The sequence below is a fragment of the Loxodonta africana genome, chromosome 1, assembly GCF_030014295.1.
Source record: "Loxodonta africana isolate mLoxAfr1 chromosome 1, mLoxAfr1.hap2, whole genome shotgun sequence".
Taxonomy (NCBI): Eukaryota; Metazoa; Chordata; class Mammalia; order Proboscidea; family Elephantidae; genus Loxodonta; species Loxodonta africana.
This window is the reverse complement of record NC_087342.1, coordinates 53,025,883-53,050,116: the sequence shown is the minus strand read 5'-3', so window position 1 is coordinate 53,050,116 and position 24,234 is coordinate 53,025,883. Positions and strand designations below refer to the sequence as shown.

The following is a 24,234-nucleotide window of genomic DNA, read 5'->3' as shown; positions in this document are numbered from 1 at the left end:
GGAAACCTGGGCTTTCTTCTACCCAGTTTCTTGGGACTACAGAAGTGTGGAGAATTGAGTTCTTAAAGACATGTATTTTTTCTGATCATCAGACTCATGAGGAAAAGATCATTTCTTTTTCTCAAGTACTGAGAGCAACCAAATTTATTCTGGACGGTGGGCCAAAAAATAATAGAAATTGACTGTGAAGTGCATACCGCACACACTCCTACCTACCGACCCATTTACAATTTTTCTTGAGTAAAGCAAAAGATTTGTTCTAGGTTTTGGGTGGTTTTGTGCTAAACAAAGCCCAGTGTATGAATGTTTCTGTCTTCCATGAGCCTTAAATCCAGGGAGAATAAACCAAACCAAACCCGTTGCCATCGAGTTGATTCTGACTCATAGCAACCCTATAAGAGCAGAACTGCCCCATAGGGTTTCCGACACTGAAATCTTTATGGAAACAGATTGGCAGGGTGGAACTGCTGATGGGTTTGAACCACTGACTTTTTGGTTGGCAGCTGAGCACTTAAACACTGCACCACCAAGGCACCTTCACGGGAGAGTAGTTGGCCTTATTGTAGTGCAGAGAAGGAATGAGTAGTGGTTGCCATCAAGCTGATTTCGACTTATGGCAACCCCATGTGTGTCAGAGTAGAACTGTACTCCACGGGGTTTCAGTGTACTCCACAGGCTGATTTTTTGGAAGTTGATCGCCAGGCCTTTCTTCTGAGGTGCCTCTGGGTAAACTCAAACTTATAAATTCCAAGGTGTAATAGCAGCAGAGCACTTAACCATTTGTACTAGCCAGGGACTCCACAGGAAAGGATACGAGCCCAGATTTTAAGGAAATACTTTTTCATCTCACAGCTATACTGTCCATATCTTGTTACCAAGCCTGGTAAGATAGAAAATTCTTTCTGAGATCCAAATATCCTAATCTGTAATGAGCATCAGATCTTCTTACTAGTTCTCAAGAAGCAGATTCCTGTTGGTATATGAACCACCAAAATAGTGATGGGTTCTAAATGGTCCCTCATCAAATAAGAATAAGCAAGTGTGAAGGAGACATCAAGACTCCCAAACTTGAGAGTCTTAGGGGTGACCACACACAACGCACCACCCATAGTTCATGCAGGGAATACTGACCCAGTGTCTTATGTGTCTGGGCTGCTACCATGTCGAAGAGTCATTTTGGGGGGCAGGTCCTTTGGGGAACAAAGCATCCTCCACTCAGACATGCTCAAAGAATGCTATGGCTAAAGATCACAAAGCTGGAAATCCAAGAAAACGTGAGGACATGGGGCAAAGTCAAAGACACAAAGGTTCAGAGAGGGCCCAAGATGCACATGTAGGCTTTGTGAGAACCATAGAAGAAGCACATTCTAGAAAATTAACCACCATTTGGTTAAAATGCAATCTAGGTGCCAAAGGAATCTCTGATGGAAAATGCTGGATATGTGACACCTGTGGCCAGCGGTGTGACTAGAGATTAGAGCTTAGTGCTGCCTTTCTGTGAACTAGCTCCAGTTGCCTAATGCAAATGTGTTCCAAAGCAATCAATACGTATGACTTGGAAAAAATGAGGATGTGCTGTGTACTGTATTCCGTAACTCTCATACTTAAGAGCTTCTTATCTGCTACTTAACCATCTCAAGAAGATACAATTTTTAAGAAATTCAGCGTTTCAGATCTTCAGATCAAAGAACCCAGGTTTAAGCCAAATATTACAAGAACTGAAATCCTGACACTTGTAAATATTGATTCTGACTATGTTACTTTCCTTTGGAAAGCCCAAGTCAGAAAAAGAAAATCAAACCGCTTGCAGTCAACTCGGACTCATGGCGACCTCATGGGTGTCAGAGTAGAACTGTGCTCCAGAGGGTTTTCGGTGGGTGACTTTTTGGCCCGTATGGACCTGATTCCAAAGGTGCTGGTGGGAGGAAGAAGCAAAACACAGCCAAAGTGGTTTGACAGTCTTCAGAAGGAGGCTGATTTTTGTCAGCAGGCACAATAGCCCCTAGCTTCTTCCTCAGCATGCCCTGAGACTGACCTTGATGATATTCATCCCTCAGTCACTTCCTTTAGGACTGATCTGTTTGACAATGGCCATTTCCCTCTTTAATGTGTCTGTTTCTCAGGGTCTTCTGTTGTGTGTGTGTCCAGGCTATAGTTGGGGGGTTGGGTGCAGGAAAGTCATGTAGCTGAGAATGTGGCAGCCCTGAGGCCTTGGCAGGAGCTCTGGCATGATAAATATAGACTGAAGTAAAAATAATAAGAGGAAGCTAGGACATTGATGATGCTATCAGTCCTAGTGGGGTGACACGCTAGCCATTGTGTCTCATTTCTCTTCAAAGAACAGCCTGAACGGTCATGGAAAGTACAAGTCACACCTCTCCGTATTTGGAAAGGCAGATCGTTTCCCTGGCAGTAGGAGTATTAAGCTTTCTTGACATTTTGATAGCAGTGGAAAATAAAAGGCGGGGTGGAGTGGGGGGCGGTGGAGGTGTTGTCACGTGACCCAGAGCTCTCTGCACCCATAGTGCTGGCTGGGTGTACAGTGTTTTCTTCCCGGTGTTCAGGCTTTGGTTGAGAACCAGAAACTGCAAACCAAAATGTTAAGGCAAAGTATTTAAATGGTGCTAGTCTGCTGCACCGAGGAAGGAAAGGCTCTTAAAGAAGCCATTGTATTTAATCTCTCTGGGATGGTGAGTTCCTCTCGGCTTTCCTGTTTGCTCAGGGGTGGTTAATGTTGGGTTCATGCTCCCCATCTACGTCATCATCCTGCTTTAATAGGGAAGGGCAGGCACTTTCCTGCTCGCTGCCCCCACCCCGTGTTCTCTGGCTGTGAGGCTTGAGTGACTTGGACAGGCTATTTCTGGTTCAGTTCACTTGCCTTCCCCCTATGGTCGTTTGAGGATTTTAACCAAATGCCTTGCTCAATTCTGCAGAAGACAATTTCACCCTCTCCGTAGAGAACCGGGAAACCCTGGTGGTGTAGTGGTTAGGTGCTACAGCTGCTAACCAAGAGGTGGGCAGTTCAAATCTGCCAGGCACTGCTTGGAAACTCTAAGGGGCAGTTCTACTGTGTCCTATAGGGTCGCTATGAGTCGGAATCGACTCGACAGCAGTGGGATTGGTTTTGGTTTGTAGGGAACTGGGAAATCAGAGTCCAGATTTCATTTCAGTCTAGCAAATATTTAATGAGCATGTGTTATGTTTCAGAAACTGTGAGCTAAAGTTCTGGAAATGCAAAATGAATAAGACCATGTACCTGATAGAAAGAAATTCACAACCTGGAACAAGGTATTACAAGTCACACCGTAAGAAATACTATTCGAGAGAATTGGGAAGGGAAATGACGGGACAGGTTTTAGCAAAGAACTCTTTGGTTATCTGGAAGGTGGATTGTGAGGTAGGAAGAGGGTGAATGCAGGAAACCCAGCTGGTATCCAGTTGCAGTACTCCAGAAAAAAGCTGCTGAGGGCCTGAACTAAGAGTGGCCAAAAAAAAAAAAAAAAACCATACTGGTTGCTGTCGAGTCCAACTCCTAGTGACTCCATAGGGCAGGGCAGGGCAGAACTACCCCATAGAGTTTCCAAGGAGCTGCTGGTGGACTCGCACTCCCGACCTTTTGGTTAGCAGCTGTAGCTCTTAACTACTACACCACCAGTGGCAGTGAGGTGGAAATCAGAGTATGGCTGGGGAAGGCTCATTGGGTTTCAAAGAGTGAAACGCCCCACTTGGGCAGCTGTGTGTGTGCTGTGAAGCGTGATAGCTTCAGCAGGTGGAAGAAGCTTTTGCACTTGTTGAGTGTCAGGTGAAGGTGCCTACTACCAAGAACCAGTTGCCGTCATTTCCGCTTATGGCAGCCCCATGTGTGTCTGGGTGGAACTGTTTTCAGTGGCTGATTTTTCGGAAGCAGACCGCCAAGCCTTTCTTCTGAAGCACCTCTGGGTGGACTTGAACCTCCAGTCTTTTGGTTTAGCAGCTGATCATGTTAACCATTTGCACCACCCAGGGACTCCAAGATGCCTGGTAAAAAAAAAAGTAGGCAACTGGAAATAAGGGTACTGTAGTGCAGAAGAAATGCTAGCCTCGAGGTCTGTATTTGGGTGTTCCTTGTATTTAGATGGAAACCCTGGTGGCGTAGTCATTAGGTGCTACGGCGGCTAACCGAAAGTTCAGCAGTTCGAATCTACCAGGTGCTCCTTGGAAACTCTATGGGGCAGTTCTACTCTGTTCTATGGGAGTCAAAATTGACTCGACAGTAATGGGTTTGGTTTGGTTTTGTATTTAGATGCTGTCAGCAGGTGGGATTCCCTCTAGATAGCAAGTGTGTAGAGTTGAGAGAAAACAGCGAAGAAGAAATCCAGCTGAAATATGATCCCTTTGGGAATGGACCCACTTCCCTCAAAATTAGTCTGTGAAGCAGAAGAGAATGGTCAAGAGAAGAGGGAAAACCTGGACATGGTGCCCTGGAAGCCAAAAGAAGAGAGAATTTTGAGAAAGCTTGGGGTGGGGAGTAATGCTAGATACTGCTACCTTTAGGGTTCCCTCAAATAGGACCTATTATCCCCAAATGCCCCAGTCCTTTCTAGAGCCAGGACTTTTGTTACATATGCATTTGGCTCCATGAAGTATTTGTCATAATTAGTGAACTAAAAAAAAAAAACCCCACTGCCTTCAAGTCAATCCCAACTCATAGTGACCCGATAGGCCAGAGTAGAACTGCCCTGCAGGGCTTCCAAGGAGCACCTGGTGAATTCGAGCTGCTTACCTTTTACCTTTTGGTCAGCAGCCGTAGCTCTTAACCACTGTGAAACCAGGGCTCCCAGACTGGAGACAGGAGGCCTGAATTCTTGTCCCAGCTCTACAATAACTTACTAGGAGAATGACAAATCATTAGCTTCTTGAGCTTCATTTTTCTCCTCTGTAACATGAAGGAGTTGGGCTATAATTGTTAGTTTCCTTTTAATTTTCAAGTTCTGTGCTCCAAGTGTTTTGGGTGCTTTGTCAAACTATGGAAACCCTGGCGGCGTAGTAGTTAGGTGCTACAACTGCTAACCAAATGGTCAGCAGTTTGAATCCACCAGGTGCTCCTTGGAAACTCTATGGGGCAGTTCTACTCTGTCCTATACGGTTGCTACGAGTCGGAATCCACCCGATGGCAGCAGGTTTTTTTTTTTTTTTGAGTCAAGCTATAGCTGTTAGCCATGCAGCTGGATATAGAATTGCCACAGCTTTCTTATCTCTCATTTATTTGTTTCTGTGTTGGCCTTCCCTGCCCTGGAGGCAAGTATCCAAGGAGTAAGAAAAAGAATTAGCATCTGCTGTTGTTGCTGTTGTTGTTAACTGTCATCAAATGGACTCATGGCAACACCATGTACAAAAGAATGAAGGTAACACCCGACCCTGCATCATCTTCTATACTGTTGGTATGGTCCAGGCCACTGTTGCAGCCACTGTGTATTTTGAATGCCCTACGACCTAGGGGGCTCACCTTCCAGCACTATATTGAATAATATTCTGTTATGAGCCATAGGGTTTTCACTGGCTAATTTTCAAAAGTAGATCACCAGGCCTTTCTTCCTAGTCTTAGTTTGAAGCTCTACTGAAGCCTGTCTGCCATGGGTGATTTTGCTGGTATTTGAAATACCGGTGGCCTAGCTTCCAGGATCATAGCAACATGCAAGCCATCACAGTACAAACTGACAGACGTGTGGTGGTCTGACACTATATGGAGTCCGATCATAGCAACATGCAAGCCATCACAGTACAAACTGACAGATGTGTGGTGGTCTGACACTATATGGAGTCCCTCGGTGGTACACACTGTTAATTCACTTAGCTGCTAAGTGAAAAGTTGAGGGTTCAAGTGTACCCAGAGGCACCTTGGAAGAAAGGCCTGGTAATCTCCTTCTGAAAAATCAGCCATTGAAAACCCTATGGAGCACAGTTCTACTCTGACACACATGGAGTCACCATGAGTCGGAATTTACTTGATAGCAACTGGGTTTATATATATATATATGTCTGTGTGTGCGTATGTATGTATGTATATGTATATATATATGTGTGTGTATAGAACTGTTGCCATCGAGTTGATTCTGACTAATAGCAACCCTACAGGACAGAGTAGAATTGCCCCATAAGGTTTCCAAGGAGCAACTGGTGGATTTGAACTGCCAACTTTTTGGTTTGCAGCCAAGATCTTAACCTCTGCACCACCTGGGCTCATATGTATATAATTTGTTGTTGTTAGGCGTCTTTGAGTCGGCTCCAGCTCATAGTGCACTATGTTCAACAGAGCAAAACACTGCCTGATCCTGCACCATCCTCATAATCGTTGCTAAGTTTGAGCCCATTTTTACAGGCATTGTGTCAGTCCATCTTGTTGAGGGTCTTCTTTTTCACTGACTCTGTACTAAGCATGATATCCTTCTCCAAGGACTGGTCCCTGCTAATACCATGTCCAAAGTAAGTGAGACGAAGTCTCAACATCGTTGCTTCTAAGGAGCATTCTGGCTGTACTTCTTCCAAAACAGATTTGTTAGTTCTTCTAGTAGCCTAGGTATATTTAGTGTTCTTCACCAACACCATAATTCAAAGGCATCAATTCTTCAAGTTTTCCTTATTCATTGTCCAGCTTTTGCATGCATATGAGGTGACAGAAAATACCATGGCTTGGGTTAGGCCCACCTTAGTCCTCAAAGTGACAGCTATTTTACATTTTGAAGAGGTCTTTTGCAGCAGATTTGCCCAATGTAATATATCACTTGATTTCTTGACTGCTGCTTCCATGAGCATTGATTATGGATCCAAGTAAAATGAAATCCTTGACAACTTCAGTCTTGTCTCCATTTATCACGATGTTGTTTATGGGTCCAGTTGTGAGGATTTTGTTTTCTTTATGTTGAGGAGTAATCAATCCATACTTGATCAAAGATCAAGTCTTTGATCTTCAACAGTAAGTGCTTCAAGTTCTCTTCGCTTTCAGCAAGCAAGGATGTATCATCTGTATATCGCAGATTGTTAATGAGTCTTCCTCCAGTTCTGATGCCACGTTCTTCTTCATATTGTCCAGCTTCTCAGATTATTTGCTCAGCAGATTGGATAAATATGGTAAAAGATACAACCCTAACACACACTTTGTTGAAACATCTCAGTTGGTATCCATCGATTCCTGGAGCCTTGTTTTTCTCCAGTGCTTTCAGTGCAGCTTGGACTTCTTCCTTCACTACCATCGGCTCTTGATCATATGCTACCTCCTGAAATGGTTGAACACCACCAGCCAATTCTTTTTGGTATACTTACTTTGTGTATTCCTTCCATCTTCTTTTCTTGATGCTTCCTGCATCATTCAGTATTTTGCCCGCAGAATCATTTCTTTCCTGTCATTTTAATGACCTTTTGCTTTATTCGCATGTGATGTCCTTGATGTCATTCCACAGCTCCTCTGGTCTTCGGTCATTAGTGTTCAATGCATGAAATTGATTCTTGAGATAGTCTCTAAATTCAGGTGGGATGTACTCAAGGTCATACTCTGAGTCTCATGGACTTTCTCTAATTTTCTTCAGCTTCAGCTTGAACTTGCATATGAGCAATTAATGGTCTGTTCTGCAGTTAGCTCCTGGCCTTGTTCTGACTGATGATGTTAAACTTCTCCATCATCTTTTTCCAAATACGTAGCTGATTTGATTCCTGTGTATTCCATCTGGTGAGGTCCAGGTGTATAGTCGCCATTTATGTTGTTGAAAAAGGTATTGGCAATGATGAAATCGTTTGTCTTGCAACCTTCTATCATTCGCTCCTTGGCTTCATCTCTATTACCAAGGCCATATTTTCCAACTGCCGATTTTTCTTTTTTGTTTCCAGTTTTTGCATTCCAATAACCAGTAATTATCAATGCACCTTGATTGCCTGTTTGATCAATTTTAGACTGCAGAAGTTGGTAAAAATCTTCAATGTCTTCACATATATATATTTATATGGTAGCATGAATAAAATAGGACCAATTCTTGATTGAGAACTGAGATATGGTGAAGTGAGTAGGGAGCCTAAAATCATAGTGGCATCCAGAAAAATTATACAAAATAATTATAATTGCTTACCAAGTCTTGAGCAATATTAAAGTACTTTAATGAAATTAACTCAACTAGTCTTCACAGCAAACCTGTGAGGTTGGTACTATTATCCTCATTCTCATTTTACAGATGAGGAAGCTAAGGCACAGAGGGGAGAAGCAACCACATAATCAGCTAGGACACAAAACTCTAAGAATCTATTTATTCTATAGACATGAAAGAAGAGTTGGTTATCTTTAGAACTTTTGCATAATGGAATTGTGCCCAGTTAGGAGGACATTGTGTAGTAGAGCTAAGGTAGCTTAGCATTCTGGAAAAAGAAGTGAATGAAGAAGCAAGAGACCACAGTCCTAGCCCGTCTCTGCCACCATCAGTGTGGCTTTGGGCAAATGATAAACTGGCCTCCCCAGACCTGTTTCCTCATCTGTAAAATGGGGACATTATTGTCAGGTGATCTCTTGAGGTCTCGTGAGTTGTATGGCTGGATGTGGACATTAGCTCTCTGTGACATGCACGGGTATCAAATAACTCACACTTCTGTTCAGCCAAGGCTGAGAATATTTGTCAGTGTGTGAATAGGTGTCAGGCTGGTGCTGGGGTCCTTGCCATTAGCAGTGGTGCCAACCTCTCTTTCTAAATACCAATCTCTGTGGGCAGTGGGGAAGACTGCTGAGAAATAATAGACAACCAATTAGGAAAACTCCCCTGCTGGTGCCTCCATTAGCACTGACAATGGGGCTCTGAAAGTATTCCCTGAGAAACAGCTCTTGACGTACTGTCTAGAAACATTAGCATGCTGCCTACCAGGTGGCAGGAATGTTAGTAGGATAGGAGACAAAGGACATCTCGAAAGACTCTTACACAGGGATTTCTATCTGCCTTTCATCAAGCATGGCCCAGTGCTCTATTTCAGTGCTGCCTGATGTGACATGAAAGTGACTCAACTCCCAGTGCCTCCAGTTGATTTATGCTGATTAGGCCTGTACGCCATTGCCTTTCTACTCTTTTCTATTTCTCTTCTTTCTCTTCTTTGTAGTCAACACAATCGTACCGCTATCAACCCTCAGCTCCAGTAGAACTGGCCCTGACTCCATTACTGCTGATCTCATCTAGAGACTTCCTTATCATTCACTCCCAGTTGTTGAATGGACCCAAGAGAAAGGGACAGAGACCAGAGCAGTAGCATTCACCTGCTCCATAATCACAGTACAACTCCGATGGAGTAATTTACTTGAGATCATTTCAGTACAAAGGACCAGACTCTTGACTTCTGTAACTCTAGGATTTCTCCTTTAAACTACTAGTGACAAAAAAAAAAAAAAACAGGACACCCAAAAAAGAAAACAGAAGGGAAACAGAGGATTTTAGGACTATGACACACCCTTAAATGGTCCCACAAACCAAGGTAGAATGCTGCACGATTTTATCTTTTTTTTATCTAGGAACCCAATGCTTCCTGGAATATAAATACTAACTAAAACCTTCACCTGAAACACAAACCCCTTTGTCTTCCTTTAGCTTCCCTTACTGCTCACCTGTCTATATGTCACAGATTTCCTGGATTCATAACTGTCAAGAACAAGGACCTCAAACTTGGTCTTGAAGAGCATCACCAAGCTTCCTAGATACTGACCTTCATGGCTTTATCTCCTTCCCTTAGATTGGTATTTGCACTGACTCAGAGGAACTTGGCTGACAGGAGGAGAACCAGAACCCTTCCCAACTACTAACCAGAGGGACAATCCCTTACATAACACAGCCCCTCCATAGTAGAGAACCATCACGCAATGCAAGGCCTTTGGTTATGTGCCACAGTACGGGGGAAAAGATTAATGTCAGTTAATTATAGAGGTATGAAAAACACCAGCCTGAAAGATCAAGTCCACATTTCTAGAGAAGAAAACAGGGGGCATAAGTCCAAACAACAGCAGCCGAAAATTCCATGAATATATTATAATGTCTAATAAAGATACGAACATGCTCCAGCCAGTTGATAACACTTTCTTCCACAAATGATCACCACCACCATGACACTAAGTGCATCCAAGCATTTTAGCAAAGCACTGAAGAGATCACTTAGTTTTTTGAGTGCATGCAGTGAATTTACAACGTTCTCCGACTTCTCTATGTGCTGGGGAGGAGGCAGGCCTTCGGTTGTGGCTGCCAGCATGCTGGGAAACATTACTAAGGCCAAGAAATGAAATCTTCAGAGCCTTTGAAAGGCTTCCAGGAATGTCAGCACGTACTGCCTGCCCACTTTATGCTGAATGCCTACTTTGGCTGTCTGCTGAGTACTGAATGTGCCAGACAGGCCTTCACACAAAGAAGGAGAGTGTTTTGGGCCCATGAAAGGGGAAGACACAGCCTTTCAGATGTGAATGGTGAGATTCAAGAAGTAGGTGATAAAGTTGCAGGGTGAGGATGGGCCCCCAGGAACATTCCGAGTAAAAGACCAAAAGAGAAAGAGCTGGCATCTACCTCCGTATTATAAATTCTTTGTAGCTTCCTGCCGTCAAATCTGGGTGTGTAGACCACTGTCACCCTATGTTCCATGCTTGATTTTTATGGAAGAGACACTTCCTTGCAGATTCTCGCCCTTGTTTGCAGATTCTCCCTTTATCCAAGGGCCTCACTTTAAGCCAAGAACAACATTTTTGAAGCCCTTCCCCCTCCAGGGCATCTGTAGATGACCCTGTGTTTGCGCTTCAACAGAGAATGCAAACGCCATTTGTACTAACAGTTACTTGGGATCCTCCTTGACCCCTTTTAACCTCCATCATATGACAAAGCTGAGAAATGTCCATTGTAGTGCATCTGAGTATCTTGGAATATAGTTTTTTCCTTAAGCTGGCTTTAAGAAAGGAAGAAAAATGTTTTTGTATCCTGCTCTGTTCTCTAACTTTTGAACAGCGCTGCTCATAATTCCTTGGCACAGTGTCTACGAGAAGAAAGAACTCTTCTGGTGTATTGAGCTTTTTTCCAAGGAGGCAGTCTGATGTCATTGGTGGCAGACACAGTGTGTATGTATCTGTCTTTTGTCTGCGCCATCTGTTTTTCTCCTTACAGGCTATTGTTCAGATTTCTTCTTCTCTTCTTTCCAGGAAGTGTCTCTCCGTAAAAGAATAGGCTTTAGGTGTGAAAAGGACTGAGCTAATATTCTAACGTGATTTCCCTATTCCTTCCTTCCTAGAATCTTATGGCAAGGGCCTTATATGACAATGTCCCAGAATGTGCTGAGGAGTTGGCCTTTCGCAAGGGAGACATCCTGACCGTGATAGAGCAGAACACGGGAGGACTGGAAGGATGGTGGCTCTGCTCCTTGCATGGGCGGCAAGGCATCGTCCCAGGCAACCGCGTGAAGCTTCTGATTGGTCCCATGCAGGAGATCCCTGCTGGTCAGGACCAGCCTCCTTCTGGACTGATGCACCAGACCTTTGGCCAACAGAAGCTCTATCAAGTGCCAAACCCACAGGCTGCTCCTCGGGATACCATCTACCAAGTACCACCTTCCTATCAAAACCAAGGAATTTACCAAGTCCCTACTGGCCATGGTACTCAGGAAAAAGATGTGTATCAAGTGCCACCATCAGTACAGAGGAGCATTGGGGGAACCAATGGTCCCAACTTAAGTAAAAAGGTGAGTAAGTGACTAACTGAATTTTTGTTCTACTTATTTTTTTTCCATTGTACTTGGACCAAGGGATGTGTTCCCAAAATATATCCCAAGAAGTAAATATATCTAGTACCCTAGTGCAGATATCGTTTTTGTATCATTTTTCCATTCATTCAGTCAACAAAACTTTCTTGAACTCCTACCACGTGCCAAGTACTGTTGATTCACAACCATTGTAAGTTCCTGTGTCCTTCTGGATCATTAAGCTGTGTCTTCCCATCTTTCTAATAGATGTGCTTCTAGACCTAGGTTTTGTGTACAAAGAGTTTCCAGTCTTTTTCTTCCTCAAATGGTACAAGGCACCACATTTTATACAAACGCAATGATGCAGCAAGAACCTCCTTGGGCCAAAGCCGAGTCATGGCCCCTTTGGCCTGGCTGGCAAAGAACCCACCAGAAGTAGAGGAAGCAAGGAAGCTAGAAGTGGGTCATGCCCCCCAACTTGTTCTGCAGAGTCACCAGCTGAAAGTTTGACTCAATTAAAAACATAGGTAACTAGTGACCTTAGAAAGAAACTATCCTCTTCTCTTTCAAGTAATCCCTATAATAATGGCCATGACAGTGGGTGAAACAGTGGAGGTAAGATATTTAGGAAGACATCCTAATAAAAAGACATCATAATGGAAAAAAAAAAAAAGGAGCCTCTCTGGAATCCTTAATAATTCCAAATACCATAGAGATTTCAACTAAATATAAATTTATCAGTTGAATAATGAATGTTGAGCATCTAGTACATTTTCGATGCTTGTAATACAGTGATAAATTAACGAGTGAACAAAGTCCTCATGATGCTTATAGTATAGTGGGGGAGACATAAACAAACTATAATGTCAGTGTAGGATCCTAGCAGTTTGCAATCGGCTACTAACCGAAAGGTTGGCAGTTCAAACCCACCCAGCGGCTCCAAGGAAGAAAAGTCCTGGTGATCTGCTTCTGTAAAGATTACAGCCAAGAAAACTCTGTGAAGCAGTTCTGCTCTGTATCACATGGGCTTGCCATGCGTCAGGAGGCTGACTCTACAGCAGTTAGTAACAACAATGTAATGCCAGTTGTGATAGGTGCTATGAAGAAAATAATGTCAGTGACGCTATGGTTAGTAATACCAAGACCAAGATGTTGCTTTTGTGAGTGTTAACAAGGGCAGAGATGTTCTTTCATCTACTGATAAATTCCAAGGGCCTAGAATGGGTCCTGCTAGACTTTGTAGTAAGAGTGGACTACTGATTGCCATCAAGTTGATTCCGACTCATGGTGACCCCAAGTGTTTCATCGTAGAACTGTGCTTCATAGAGTTTTCATGGCTGTAATCTTTCTGGAAGCAGATCTCCAGGCCTTTTCTTCCACAGAGCCACTGGATGGGGTAGAACCACCAGCCTTTCAGTTAGTAGTCCTGTGCTTCACTGTTTCTGCCACCCAAGGACTCCAAGAGCGGGTTGGCTTAACATAATAAGAAAATATTCCTGAGTTACAAGAGGAAAGATGCAGTTAAATACAAGAAAGAGCTTGTTGACTCTTAGAACATTAAATATAAATGTGCTCTACCTCAAGAAAATTTAACACAAAATCTGAATTTACAAACCCATGCAGATTAGGAGATATCTATTTGCATGATATAACCAAAAAATCAAACCCGCTGTCGTCCAGTCTGTGTGGGCTCATAGCGACCCTATAGGACAGAGTAGAACTGCCCTATAGAGTTTCCAACTGCCGACCTTTTGGTTTGCATCCATAGCAATTAACCACTATGCCACAAAAAAAGCGAAGATGTCACTTGAGGACTAGGATGTGCCTGACCCAAGCCTTGGTATTTTCAATTGCTTCATATGCTTGAGAAAGCTGGACAATGAATAAGGAAGACTGAAGGAGAATTGATGCCTCTGAATTATGGTGTTGGTGGAGAATATTGAATATATCATGGACTACCAGAAAAATGAACAAATCTGTCTTGGAAAAAGCACAGCCAGAATGCTCCTTAGAAGCGAGGATGGGAAGACTTCGTTTCATGTATTTTGGACGTGTTATCAGGAGGGGCTGCTGTTCATAAGGTTTTCACAGGCTAATTCTTTTCAGAAGTAGACTCTAGGTCCTTCTTCCTAGTCTGTCTTAGGAACTTTGGACATGTTGTGAGGAGAGATTAGTCCCTGGAGAAGGACATCATGCTTGGTAAAGTAAAGGAACAGTGGGAAAGAGGAAGGCCCTCAATGAGGTGGATTGACACAGTGGCTGCAACAATGGGCTCAGGCATAAAAAACACTGTAAAGATGGCACAGGACCGGGCAGCGTTTCGTTCTGTTGTGCATAGGGTTGCTATGAGTCAGAACTGACTCGACGGCACCTACCAACAACAATAACATCAGGAGGGGCCAGTGCCTGGAGAAGGACATCATGCTTGATACAGTGGAGGTCAGTGAAAAAGAGGAAGACCTTCAACGAGATGGATTTACACAGTGGCTGCAACAGTGGGCTCAAATGCAATAATTGTGAGGATGGCGGAGGACCTGGCAGTGTTTCATTCTGTTGTACATAGTGTCGCTATGAGTCAGAATCAATTTGATGGTACCTAAGAACAACAACAATTTGCATGGTAATAAATCATCTGTTGGGGAAAACAAAAAGATTTACTGCTGGATTCCTTTAAATAGCAAAACCACTAATGCCTTTTCAAATCATCTTTAATACAAAAGGAATGTTTTACAGAACACTTCTCAAGTGTGTATCTGTTGCATAATCCCAATACGTGTATATTAGGAGGGGGTCCTAAAGAAGTGTTGAGTAGCTTTCTGGCTTCATTGGACAGAAAAACAATCCCTGTCTGACTGTGCCCTGACCTTTCAAAGTCTATCTTACCCTAGTGATGTTAGATTGAAAGATTAAGCCAAGCACAACCTCTATCTCCAGAGGGGAAAAGGACAGTTGAAAGGTGCAGCTATAAATAACTTCTCTTATTCTTTGTGGTGGTTGTTTGCATCTTAAAGATAGCTCTCGCTCATCTGAGCTGGTGTGAGCAGACTGGGGAGGCCTGAACAGGAAATGCTTGGCTGAAAGGTGGTGGGCTCGAAGCTTTCATCATAGTTTGTTTTGGCAGGAAGGTGACATGTTTTCCTTTTTAGACTCAACCTTTTCAGTTCCAAGTCTGAAAAGTCTAAGCCTCCAGGCTTCTTCCCATTTTATTTGCCATAACTGCTCTGCAGATTTTCTTCTTGGCGCTGCACCTGGTTAGAGGGGATCAACTTTGACACAGCTTCCCTGGGATTTAGGATGCTCGCTGGGGTGCTGTGGTAGACCTCGCAGACTCAAACTCAGTCGCTTCTTCTTTGTTTTTAATTCTAAAATGAGCAGAATGTTTTGTTTCGAGTGATTCCTATAAACCCATCGCTGTCGAATCAATTCTGACTCATAGCAACCCTGCAAGCAGAGTAGAACTGCCCCATAGAGTTTCCAAGGAGCACCTGGCAGATTCGAACTGCCAACCTTTTGGTTAGCAGCCATCGTTCTTAACCAGTACGCCACCAGGGTTTCCAGGGATTCTTATAGGAGGAAGCAAATTTCTGAAAAGGACCTCTGCCAGTTCTTACAGGAGATGTACCAAGAACTTGGGGAGATACTACCAAAGCTGGGGAGATGATGCCTGGAGCTCTAAGCTGTGAGCAGTGAAGGGGACTGAGGTGGTAACTGGTAAGGTTGAGGAGGGCAGGGGTCATGGTCCTGACTCTTCCCCTGCCAAACACCAGGCGCTGTCCAGATTATGGTGATCTCATGACGAGAATCATATTAGTGCCCCAGGTGCTCTGGGCTGCTGGACCAACAGCTCACACCCCCAATGGAGTGAGTTTGGCTCCTTCCTTTCTTCCTTCCTTATTTCTTCCCTCCCTCCTTCTATTCTTCCTTCCTTTTTTTTTCTATATAGTAGATATGGTTTGGCTGCTAAGAGGCAATTTTAACTTTCTAGGAGATAGCAGCTGCTTTAAAAACTTCTGCCAACATCTTCCCCTGTGTAGTTTATGACTCAGGATCTTCTCAGTGGGTGGGAAACAAACCAGTGACATAAGCCAAGGCCCCTGAGGGGTAACCTCAGTGTTGTGGGGGCCAGGTGATTTTCTCAGATCTCTTTGTAGCAGTTTTATTGACTTGCCCATAGCCCTTTACTCATTTTCTCCTTTAATTTCTCCTTTGTAAAATGGTGGTGACTCCAGAGCTAGAGGTCCTGGTAGTTTAAGGTGTTGACCTTAAATGCTATTAAAGAAGAAAATGAAGACAGAGTGGAATCTTGTCCCGAACCATGAAGTGTGAACATAATCATTTAGAGGGGAGGGAGGGCTGGTTTAAATGCAGAGTCCCAGGCCATTCCCCCTCCCCATCTCCTGGGATTCTAATTGAGTAGGTCTGAGTTGCGGCTGGGGAATCTGCATTTTAGCCAGCTCCTTGGATATTCCTGGGAGAGGTGGCCCAGGACCATATGTTAAGAGAGAATGTAAATGGACCATGAAGAGGGTTGGATATGTTCCAATCTGATTGTGATTCGGGACTTTCCATAGTTAAAAATTCCCTTTATGTGGCCATAGAGTGTGGGCTTCAGAAGTATAATCCACCACAGTTTTTTCTTTTAGTGAATCATTGGGTGTGGGGCAGCCAGGGGAGACAGTGAATTCCGCCTTCTATCAATGCCTTCTATCACTTCAGCTTTGCTCTCAGGAAACTCCAGCCCCTACCCACCCGCCTGCATCCCCATTAACTTACATTCGTCACTTATTAAATCAGCAGTTAGAGAAAAATAGATAGTCATATAATCTCCACCCTTTTATGAAACAAGAAGACAGTGTGACTATTGTGAAAAGGGCATGGACTGTTGAGCTAGGCAGACTCTCAGTTCTGTTTCTTCATAGCTGTATAATCCTCAGCAACTTTGGTATCCTCATCCGTGAAATGAGAGTAATCATAACCACCTCAATAAATGAATTAAGTGAAACAATGTATATAAAGCACTTGGCATAGGGGTAACACAATGTTATTGATGTTCCTAGCTGCTGTTGAATTGGCCCTCAACTCGTGGGGACCCCAAGCACAATGGAATGGAATGCTACCAGGTCCTGCGCCACCCCCATGATCAGTTGCCCATCAGACCATTATGATCCATAGGGTTTTCACTGGCTGATTTTCAGCAGTAGATTGCCAGGCCTTTCTTCCTAGTCCACCTCAGTCTAGAAGCTCCACTGAAACCTGTTATAGCATCTTAGCAACACGCAAGTCTCCACGGACAGATGGGTGGCGGCTACGCATGAGGTACATTGGCTGGGAATCGAACCCAAAGCTCCTGCATGGGGTGTGACAGCTCTAACATTGAACCACCAATGCCTCATACTTAGCATAGTAGTGGCTTAAAAAAAAAATTCCTCTCCTCAGTTTTTTTCTTTCTTTTCTCAGAAGTTTATTTTGAACCTCATCAGCCCTGGTTGTGTTTCATACTATATGCCAACTGTGCTCGTACGTTATTGCTACCACATTCACCGTGCCCTTCAAGTGGCTAGCTCTCTCTTTGGTCCTACAAGAATTTGGTACAGGGTGGAAAAGAGCTCTTACAGTTATCTGGAAACCATCTACACCGACACCTTTACTTCATCTCATTGGTCTTTTTCACCCTGGGTTTTGTATGCAGAGCCGTTTTATCCATTAAGCGTTAGAGGCAGACTGCCCAGGGCCTAGGAGAATGTTTGCAAGCTGTATTAAGAAAATTTTGGCTCTAAAATATGAAGCATAAACACCACAAAATAGAAATTAATAAACATTTAGATAAATGTGTACAAAGCAACATCATGTCAACCACATTAATTGTTACATTTAGGGCTCATGACAGTTTCATTATATTTGAAACCAATTTGTAGGTTAGATTTTTCTCGCTTTGCAAAGACTTCTGAGTATGTACCATGACTGCCAAGAACTCAAGGGCAATTCTAAATTGAGTTACTCATAGTCAAATAATTTGAAAAGCTGAATTTTATATATATATATAAAGTTTTCAATTTTTAAAAGCAAAAATTCTACTTAATATCAGAGTATGATTTGGAGTGGAGTCTCCAAACACCCAAAAGCCTAAGACCTACCCAGATCTCAAACAGCCTCATTTACGTTCTTCAAAGATCACTAAAAACTGCCACTGTGTTCGTCCATTTCATGCTTGATCCGTTTGGGAGATTATACGTGTTTCTCTGATTACTCTTTGTACATGTCACTTTTATTCTAACTGGTGGAATTAGATTTGCTTTGCCTTCTTCTCGTGACCAATTTGGGGCTAAATTATAAACTTCGTTAGGGCAGGGACCGTGGCTAGCACACAGCAGGATACCAGCACACAGGTAACAGCCAGATGAACAAAGTAGAAGCAAGAAATAAATAAACTAAAAAGTGGTTCTGATCTTATCACCTATCCACCATCCCTGTTCAAATCCTACCTGTTATGATAGATGCCAGCTTATATAAGGTAGTTATCCCCCAGAAGGGCCTTTGAGAATGTCCTCACCTGTTTTCTGTGACCATAACTATCTATCCACAACAAATGAACACCAGAAGCATGATAGATGTCAAACTGGGTTCACTCAAGGGCCTAACTTCCCTGCATTTTGCCCAGTTTAGACAACAAGATTAGTTAACTATTCCATGGCTACCTAGAGGAGAACTAGATTTATTCCACTGAGAAGCAGAGCTTCCTTTGTATATGCTAATCACTTTACCTAGAATGCTTTTTACCCGCCCCCATCTATTCTACCTGGTAAATTCCTATTCATCCTATAAAACCCACTTCAATGTTCATCTCTTCTATGAAGCTTTCTCTGCACACCCAGCACAGTTTCTCCCTCCTCTATGGTTCCTTAATATGTTGTACATTCCACTTACATCAAGCGAGCTCATGGCCCATTAGAAATACCGTTATAAAATACATAATGGGTTGGATTGGGTAAGTACTGATTTCAGGGTACCACTCAGAAAACTCAAGGGAATATTTATCAAGACCCCATTACATCATCTTTAAGGACCATTTTCTACCTTCAAAAATGGGACACGGCCAAATGTTGGCAGGAAATGATTCAAAGGTTTTAGGCAGGTCTTTCAGGCCCATTCCTGAAAGGTAATATAAGAACCAGAAACAGATTAGCTACGATGTTTGTACCTTCTTAGACACTGAGTCATCATGGATTACACACGCACACACGCACAGGCACCATAGTCCTTATTGAGATTTGAGGCCTTGTGAAATCTGGTTGCCCAGAGCAACGCTCAGTCACCAGCCAAATCACTGCTATATATTAACAGTACGATCTGTCTACCAACAAGCAAAAATAGACAGAGAGGAAATGAAAGCTCCCAGATCAGATAAACTCTGGCTTCACCTCACTCTCCTCTGTTCTCTTCACACATACACACCCCCCAAGCTATTTCCAGGGCAGAAGGTACCTCCAGTGTCTTCACTTACAGACTCAATAAAGCATGACTGTGTTCCAGAATTGTGCATCTGTATATAAAGATAATCCTAGTTTGAATGAATTTTTCTCCTCTACACATGGCTTTTTGGGCTATATGGAGAAATGAACTTTTACCTAAAATCTCTCCCCTCGAGTCAGGATAAATTTTTAAACATACAAAATTGGAGGTCCTTGAAGGCTTGAGGACAGCACTGTATGAGCTCACTTTGAAAATGAGAAGTATCTCCACCAGTGAAGTCACCCATGCCAGTGGAATGAGCAAGCCGTAGCACCTCCTTAAAAATGAACAAAGGTCTTCTTTGTTTGGTCAGTGCCAAAGCCTTCAAACTCAGTCGCAATTTGTTATAAAGCTCACAGATAATGCATATTTCTAACGGTGCATTAGTAACTTCTTATAAACCCACACCAAAGCAAACAAAGGTAATCTTCCTTCTTTTTAAAATGATTTCATGCTTAGTGACTGTGTTATCGGAGTGACTAAGTAAGATATTGTGTGTAGTATGATGTCTGGCCTAGTGGATAGTGTTCTACTTGTAAGGGCAAGAAGAGAATAGACTTACTTATTTGATGATAAAACTGAGAATATTGGTTGAATACATTTTTTAAAAACAGACTTGTTTGAGTGCCTTGTGTGATATGCAAACCTAAAAAGAGTCAGAAATCAAAAGAACTTGGTTCTAAATAGTTGTGCCATAAACCTCGTTGTCGAGATACCTTTCTAGGAGGTGTTGCTCTTGTTTCAGCAGCATAGATGGGACTGACTTAGGACAGTGTATCTTCCTAAAAAGCTGTCTGTGACTCCAGTAACATTTGAAGCGCACCAAGGAGCCTATTCTTTAAAGGGACCCCACTGTGGATCAATATATGAAGCAAACAGTCCTTTAGCATTGCAGTAATCACTTCTGATTTATTTGAATAATTTTTTTTTTAATATTTGGTTTTCTTAAAGCAGGGCATGCTTAAGCCAACGATCGCTCACGTTGACCACTAAAGGTGCAGCCTTTAGCAAGCTGGAACAAAAAACGTGGGGTGTTTCGTTCTTCAAGGTAGTTTTAGAACTGCACCTCTGGCAAGAGGCGGAATTGATATTTGAGTTCACATCTTCCTGACTCCAAAGCTAATGATTTTTACATCCCAACTAATAGTTGTGTTGCCAAGGCCTAAAATAAGAGGGCATATTGAGACACTCCATTAGCGATTCCAACTCACCAGAATCCTGGATGTGAAGAAGCATCATGTTGGCCAGGAAGAATTTAAGTTGCTTCAGAAGGCTGCCACCTCATATCCAGAGAACAGCCTCAATGCTGAGGGAATCTTAGTTAAGGAATTAAGGGATGAAGCAGCTCCCGTCACCCAGCTGCAGTGGTCAGTCTCAGAGCAGGTCGATCCAAAAGGCCCGAGCAGATCATGATGGTGAGAAGACCCATGTACCACTGAGAATGTCACTATGTTGCTTTCTCTGCTACACGGAAATACCTTTTTTTCAGATGACTTCAAACTGCTCCAAAAGGATCAATTAATTTAACCAGATATCATTAAATCTCCCAGAATGGGTTTACCAATGAATGGCATTGTTAATTGCCATCAAGTCAGCCCTTGTCTTACAGCGACCCCACACACAAAAGAACAAAACACTTCCCAGTCCTGGCCATCCCCGTGATCAGTTGCAGATCAGATCAGATCATTGTGATCTACAGGGTTTTCATTGGCTGATTTTCAAAAGTAGATTACCAGGCCTTTCCACCTAGTTCATCTGAGCCTGGAAGCTCCCCTGAAGCCTCTTCAGCATCGCAGCAACACCCAAGCGTCCACTGACAGACCGATGGTGGCTGTGCATGAGGTACATTGGCTGGGAATCGAACCCGGGTCTCCCGCATAAAAGGCAAGAATTCTACCACTGAACCACCAACGCCCACTCTTATCAATGAATAGGGGAACCCCCCCCCAAAAAACAGTTACTTGGCTTCCAAGTTGTGTTCCTTATATAAAGAAGTAACTTCCATTGGGAGTATTTATTTGTGAACTTAGAGAAGTCATCTGCGTTGCTCGTGTAAGCAACAGGACTTTGAGGAAAGGAAGCCGGGCTGCTGGAGCGAGCTAGCCACAGTTCAGGTTCACTCCTCGGTCGTTAGCAGGCTGAATTACCTCCCTGAACTTCAACTCCCTCAGCTGTGAAATGAGCAGTGGGGCTGGATTATCGCTAATGGTTTTTGCTAAAATTTTATGATCCAGATATCCTTATCTGATTCTTCCCCAGAATCACTTGAAAAGATTAATGAAATGAACGGACCTCAAGATCCTGAAAAAAGAAAGATATTCAGGCATTTATTGGAAATGCCAAGTGGCCCCCATGTTTTTGCAAATCCTTCTTACCCCTCCTTTTGGATCCAGCCCTTCTTCCCATGCAGAAACCACAGCCTCCCATAGAAGGTCGTAGAAGGTCGAGCCCTGCCAGAGGAAAGCCAGGAGCAGGCAGGAACAAAAGGAGGCAGGGCCTGGGGTGTGCTGAACCAGGGAAAGTCGAAATTTGACAGGTTTGCGTCCTGTAACCAACCAAGAAAACTTCCAGAGAGTTCCTCCTTAAGGGGGAACACTCATCCCCACCTTATTACCAAGTGCTTCGTCCTGGCTCTTGTTATTTTCTGCCCGCTTTCCTCTGTTTAACCATCTCGCACTTGGCAGAGCCTCGTGTGGGTCTTTCAACTCTGGACACCGCCCTGTCCCTGCAGCAGTGGCCTAGCCCCCTTCCACAGCTGGCGCTGGGTCCTGCCACCTGAGCAGTCTGTGCCATCATTGTTTTCTCTCAATAGAGCCATGAGAGGCCTCCTATTTAGGAGGAAATGCTAACAATAGGCATTTGGGTCCAGAAATTCCTATCTCTTAACTCCTTTCTGGGAGCGCCTAGGTAGTACAAACGGTTAAGGCGCTTGGCTACTAACCAAAAGGTTGGCAATTCAAGTCTACCCAGAGGCACCTCGGAAGAAAGGCCTGATGACCTACTTCCAAAAAGCCAGCCACTGAAAACCCTATGGAGCACAGTTCTACTCACACACAGGGGCGTCATGAGTTGGAATCAACTGGATGGCAACTGGCACTGACACCTAATTTCTATTGCCCTTTTGGGGCAATCTGTGGGCATCTCTCAAATCCTTTCAAAATCTAGCTTGAGTGTTCAGCATCCTGATGAATTTATGTGACCATTTAAAGAGTCAAAATGCTTGTGCCTTTTTCAGTTTTCATCCAAAGAACATTTCAGCCTGCGGGCTATTAAAAACAACAAAAAAAAAAAAAACATGGTGTCGCTGTGCCCAGTGTGTCACAGGCTGTATTCTGCTTTGTCCAGAGAAAGACCTCTGACACTTGAGGGACCCAGACATCATTCTTCATCATGTTCTTTCACGTTAAACGCCTCAAACGGCTGCTTGCTGCTTGGTCTCTCCATAACTAAATATTGCCTTAGCACTTGGCATGCAAAGCGCTTCCTGTGAGCCGCAGGGGAGACACCGCAGGGGCTTAACAACCGGGCACTGTTTCCACCAAGGTTCTGCTGCCCCACAAACGCTGTGTCAAACCAAAGCGACCCAAGAGCTCTGTTCCACTGTGGCGCTTCCCTTTATGACTTTTTTCCTCACTTGGGAAAAGAGGCTGGCATTTAGAAGTGGCTTTAGCAAAAGGCTTAGTTCCGGCATAAAATCAGGCATCAAGATGGCTTTGAAGGAAAAGAGATCACCTCCCAAACACAGAGGGGAAAAAATTCTCCAGGAGCACAAGAGAAGCATTAGATCTGGGTTAACCACGGACATGGCTCACAAGGGTGTATTTTTGAGGCCTGATTCCGTTTTCATTATATTGTTGCTATGTGAGTAAATAAGTGAGCTCACGGTGACACCCAAGCTGGGCAGAGAGAATTTACAGAGAATTAATAAAGCCCGGGTAGGCAACATGTGGCTTTTCCGTCTAGTCAAAGAAAAACAACTAGTAATGTTGGATTTAAAACAGACAAACCTCTGTAACTTTGCAGGTTCTGAAAACTGGATCTCAGGTCGAATGAGCAGGCCGTGATAATGGTGACATTTCTTTTCCTGGGGTTTTCTTTAAAGAGAAAGGGTCAAATGGCTTATGGGCTTTAAGACAAAGAGGTTATTATAAAACCTAATAAACACTGTGGTGGCTCTGTTAATGCTTTATAATGGCACTGAAATGAAATTAGTCCTTTCCAACAGGCAATTTTAAGAATCTAAATATCCTTGTTAATGCACGAACCCCAGAGAGAGATAGTATAAGGGGCGGCATAGGGGAGATTAGAGATAGGCAGGAAGCAATGTAATTTTACCTTCCATCTATGCCGAGAAAAATGCAAGTAGATGACCGCGAATCAGTGAAAGGTATTTTATAATTCAGGCGATCTTAGGTACTATTAATAGTGAGGTTATAATGATGATAATTCATCATGATAATTATAACACAGTGGCCTTTTTTAACTTCTCATTGGTTACCCATTATATTTCCTGAGTACCACCTGGATTACCTGGCTCCTAACTAGGGCTAGGGTAGAGCACTAGGCGCTGGTTACACATATCCCTGCTCTCCTAGATGCCTGGTCTACCCCATCAGCCAATAATCAAGGCATGATTGAGATGTCAGAGGAAAATATTGTGTAAGTCTGGCCATTCCTAATGCTCCCCTTGACTGGAGAGACTGAGACACGAAGACTTAAATCCTGGGACACGGCAGTCAGGACAATTCCAAAAGAGCCCTCTGAGTGGGATTTCTTATTATTTTTTAAAATTTTGTTAACATTTGAAAATCATAAAAACTTATATTTTGTGATTTTGTAGTTGTTGATACAAATACATAATTACTTATATATATAAATATATAGTTACATATATTTGTATAAGTAACATATATGGAGCCCTGGTGACGTAGTGGTTAAGAGCTCAGATGCTGACTAAGAGGTTGGCTGTTCAAATCCACCAGCCGCTCCTTGGAAATCCTATGTGGCAGTTCTACTCTG

The 24,234-nt window shown here is 43.3% G+C and overlaps 1 protein-coding gene and 1 non-coding gene across 8 annotated transcripts in view; one reads left to right on the top strand and one right to left on the bottom strand.

Annotated features, from left to right (window-relative positions):
* NEDD9 (neural precursor cell expressed, developmentally down-regulated 9) overlaps nt 1-24,234 on the top strand; it is a 217,950-nt gene that overhangs the window by 174,687 nt on the left and 19,029 nt on the right. For 5 of the 7 annotated variants that reach the window (XM_023555819.2, XM_064280671.1, XM_023555818.2 and 2 more), the window contains one exon: nt 11,260-11,706. In XM_023555819.2, the coding sequence (XP_023411587.1) occupies nt 11,260-11,706 (447 nt within the window). Of the gene's footprint in view, nt 1-3,207; nt 3,289-5,224; nt 5,385-11,259; nt 11,707-24,234 lie in introns of those variants that run through there. The other 2 variants (XM_064280674.1, XM_023555817.2) reach the window with 2 other exon arrangements.
* Nucleotides 21,059-21,129, bottom strand: TRNAK-UUU (transfer RNA lysine (anticodon UUU)). Its single transcript has one exon. It is a non-coding gene; the product is annotated as a tRNA-Lys (tRNA).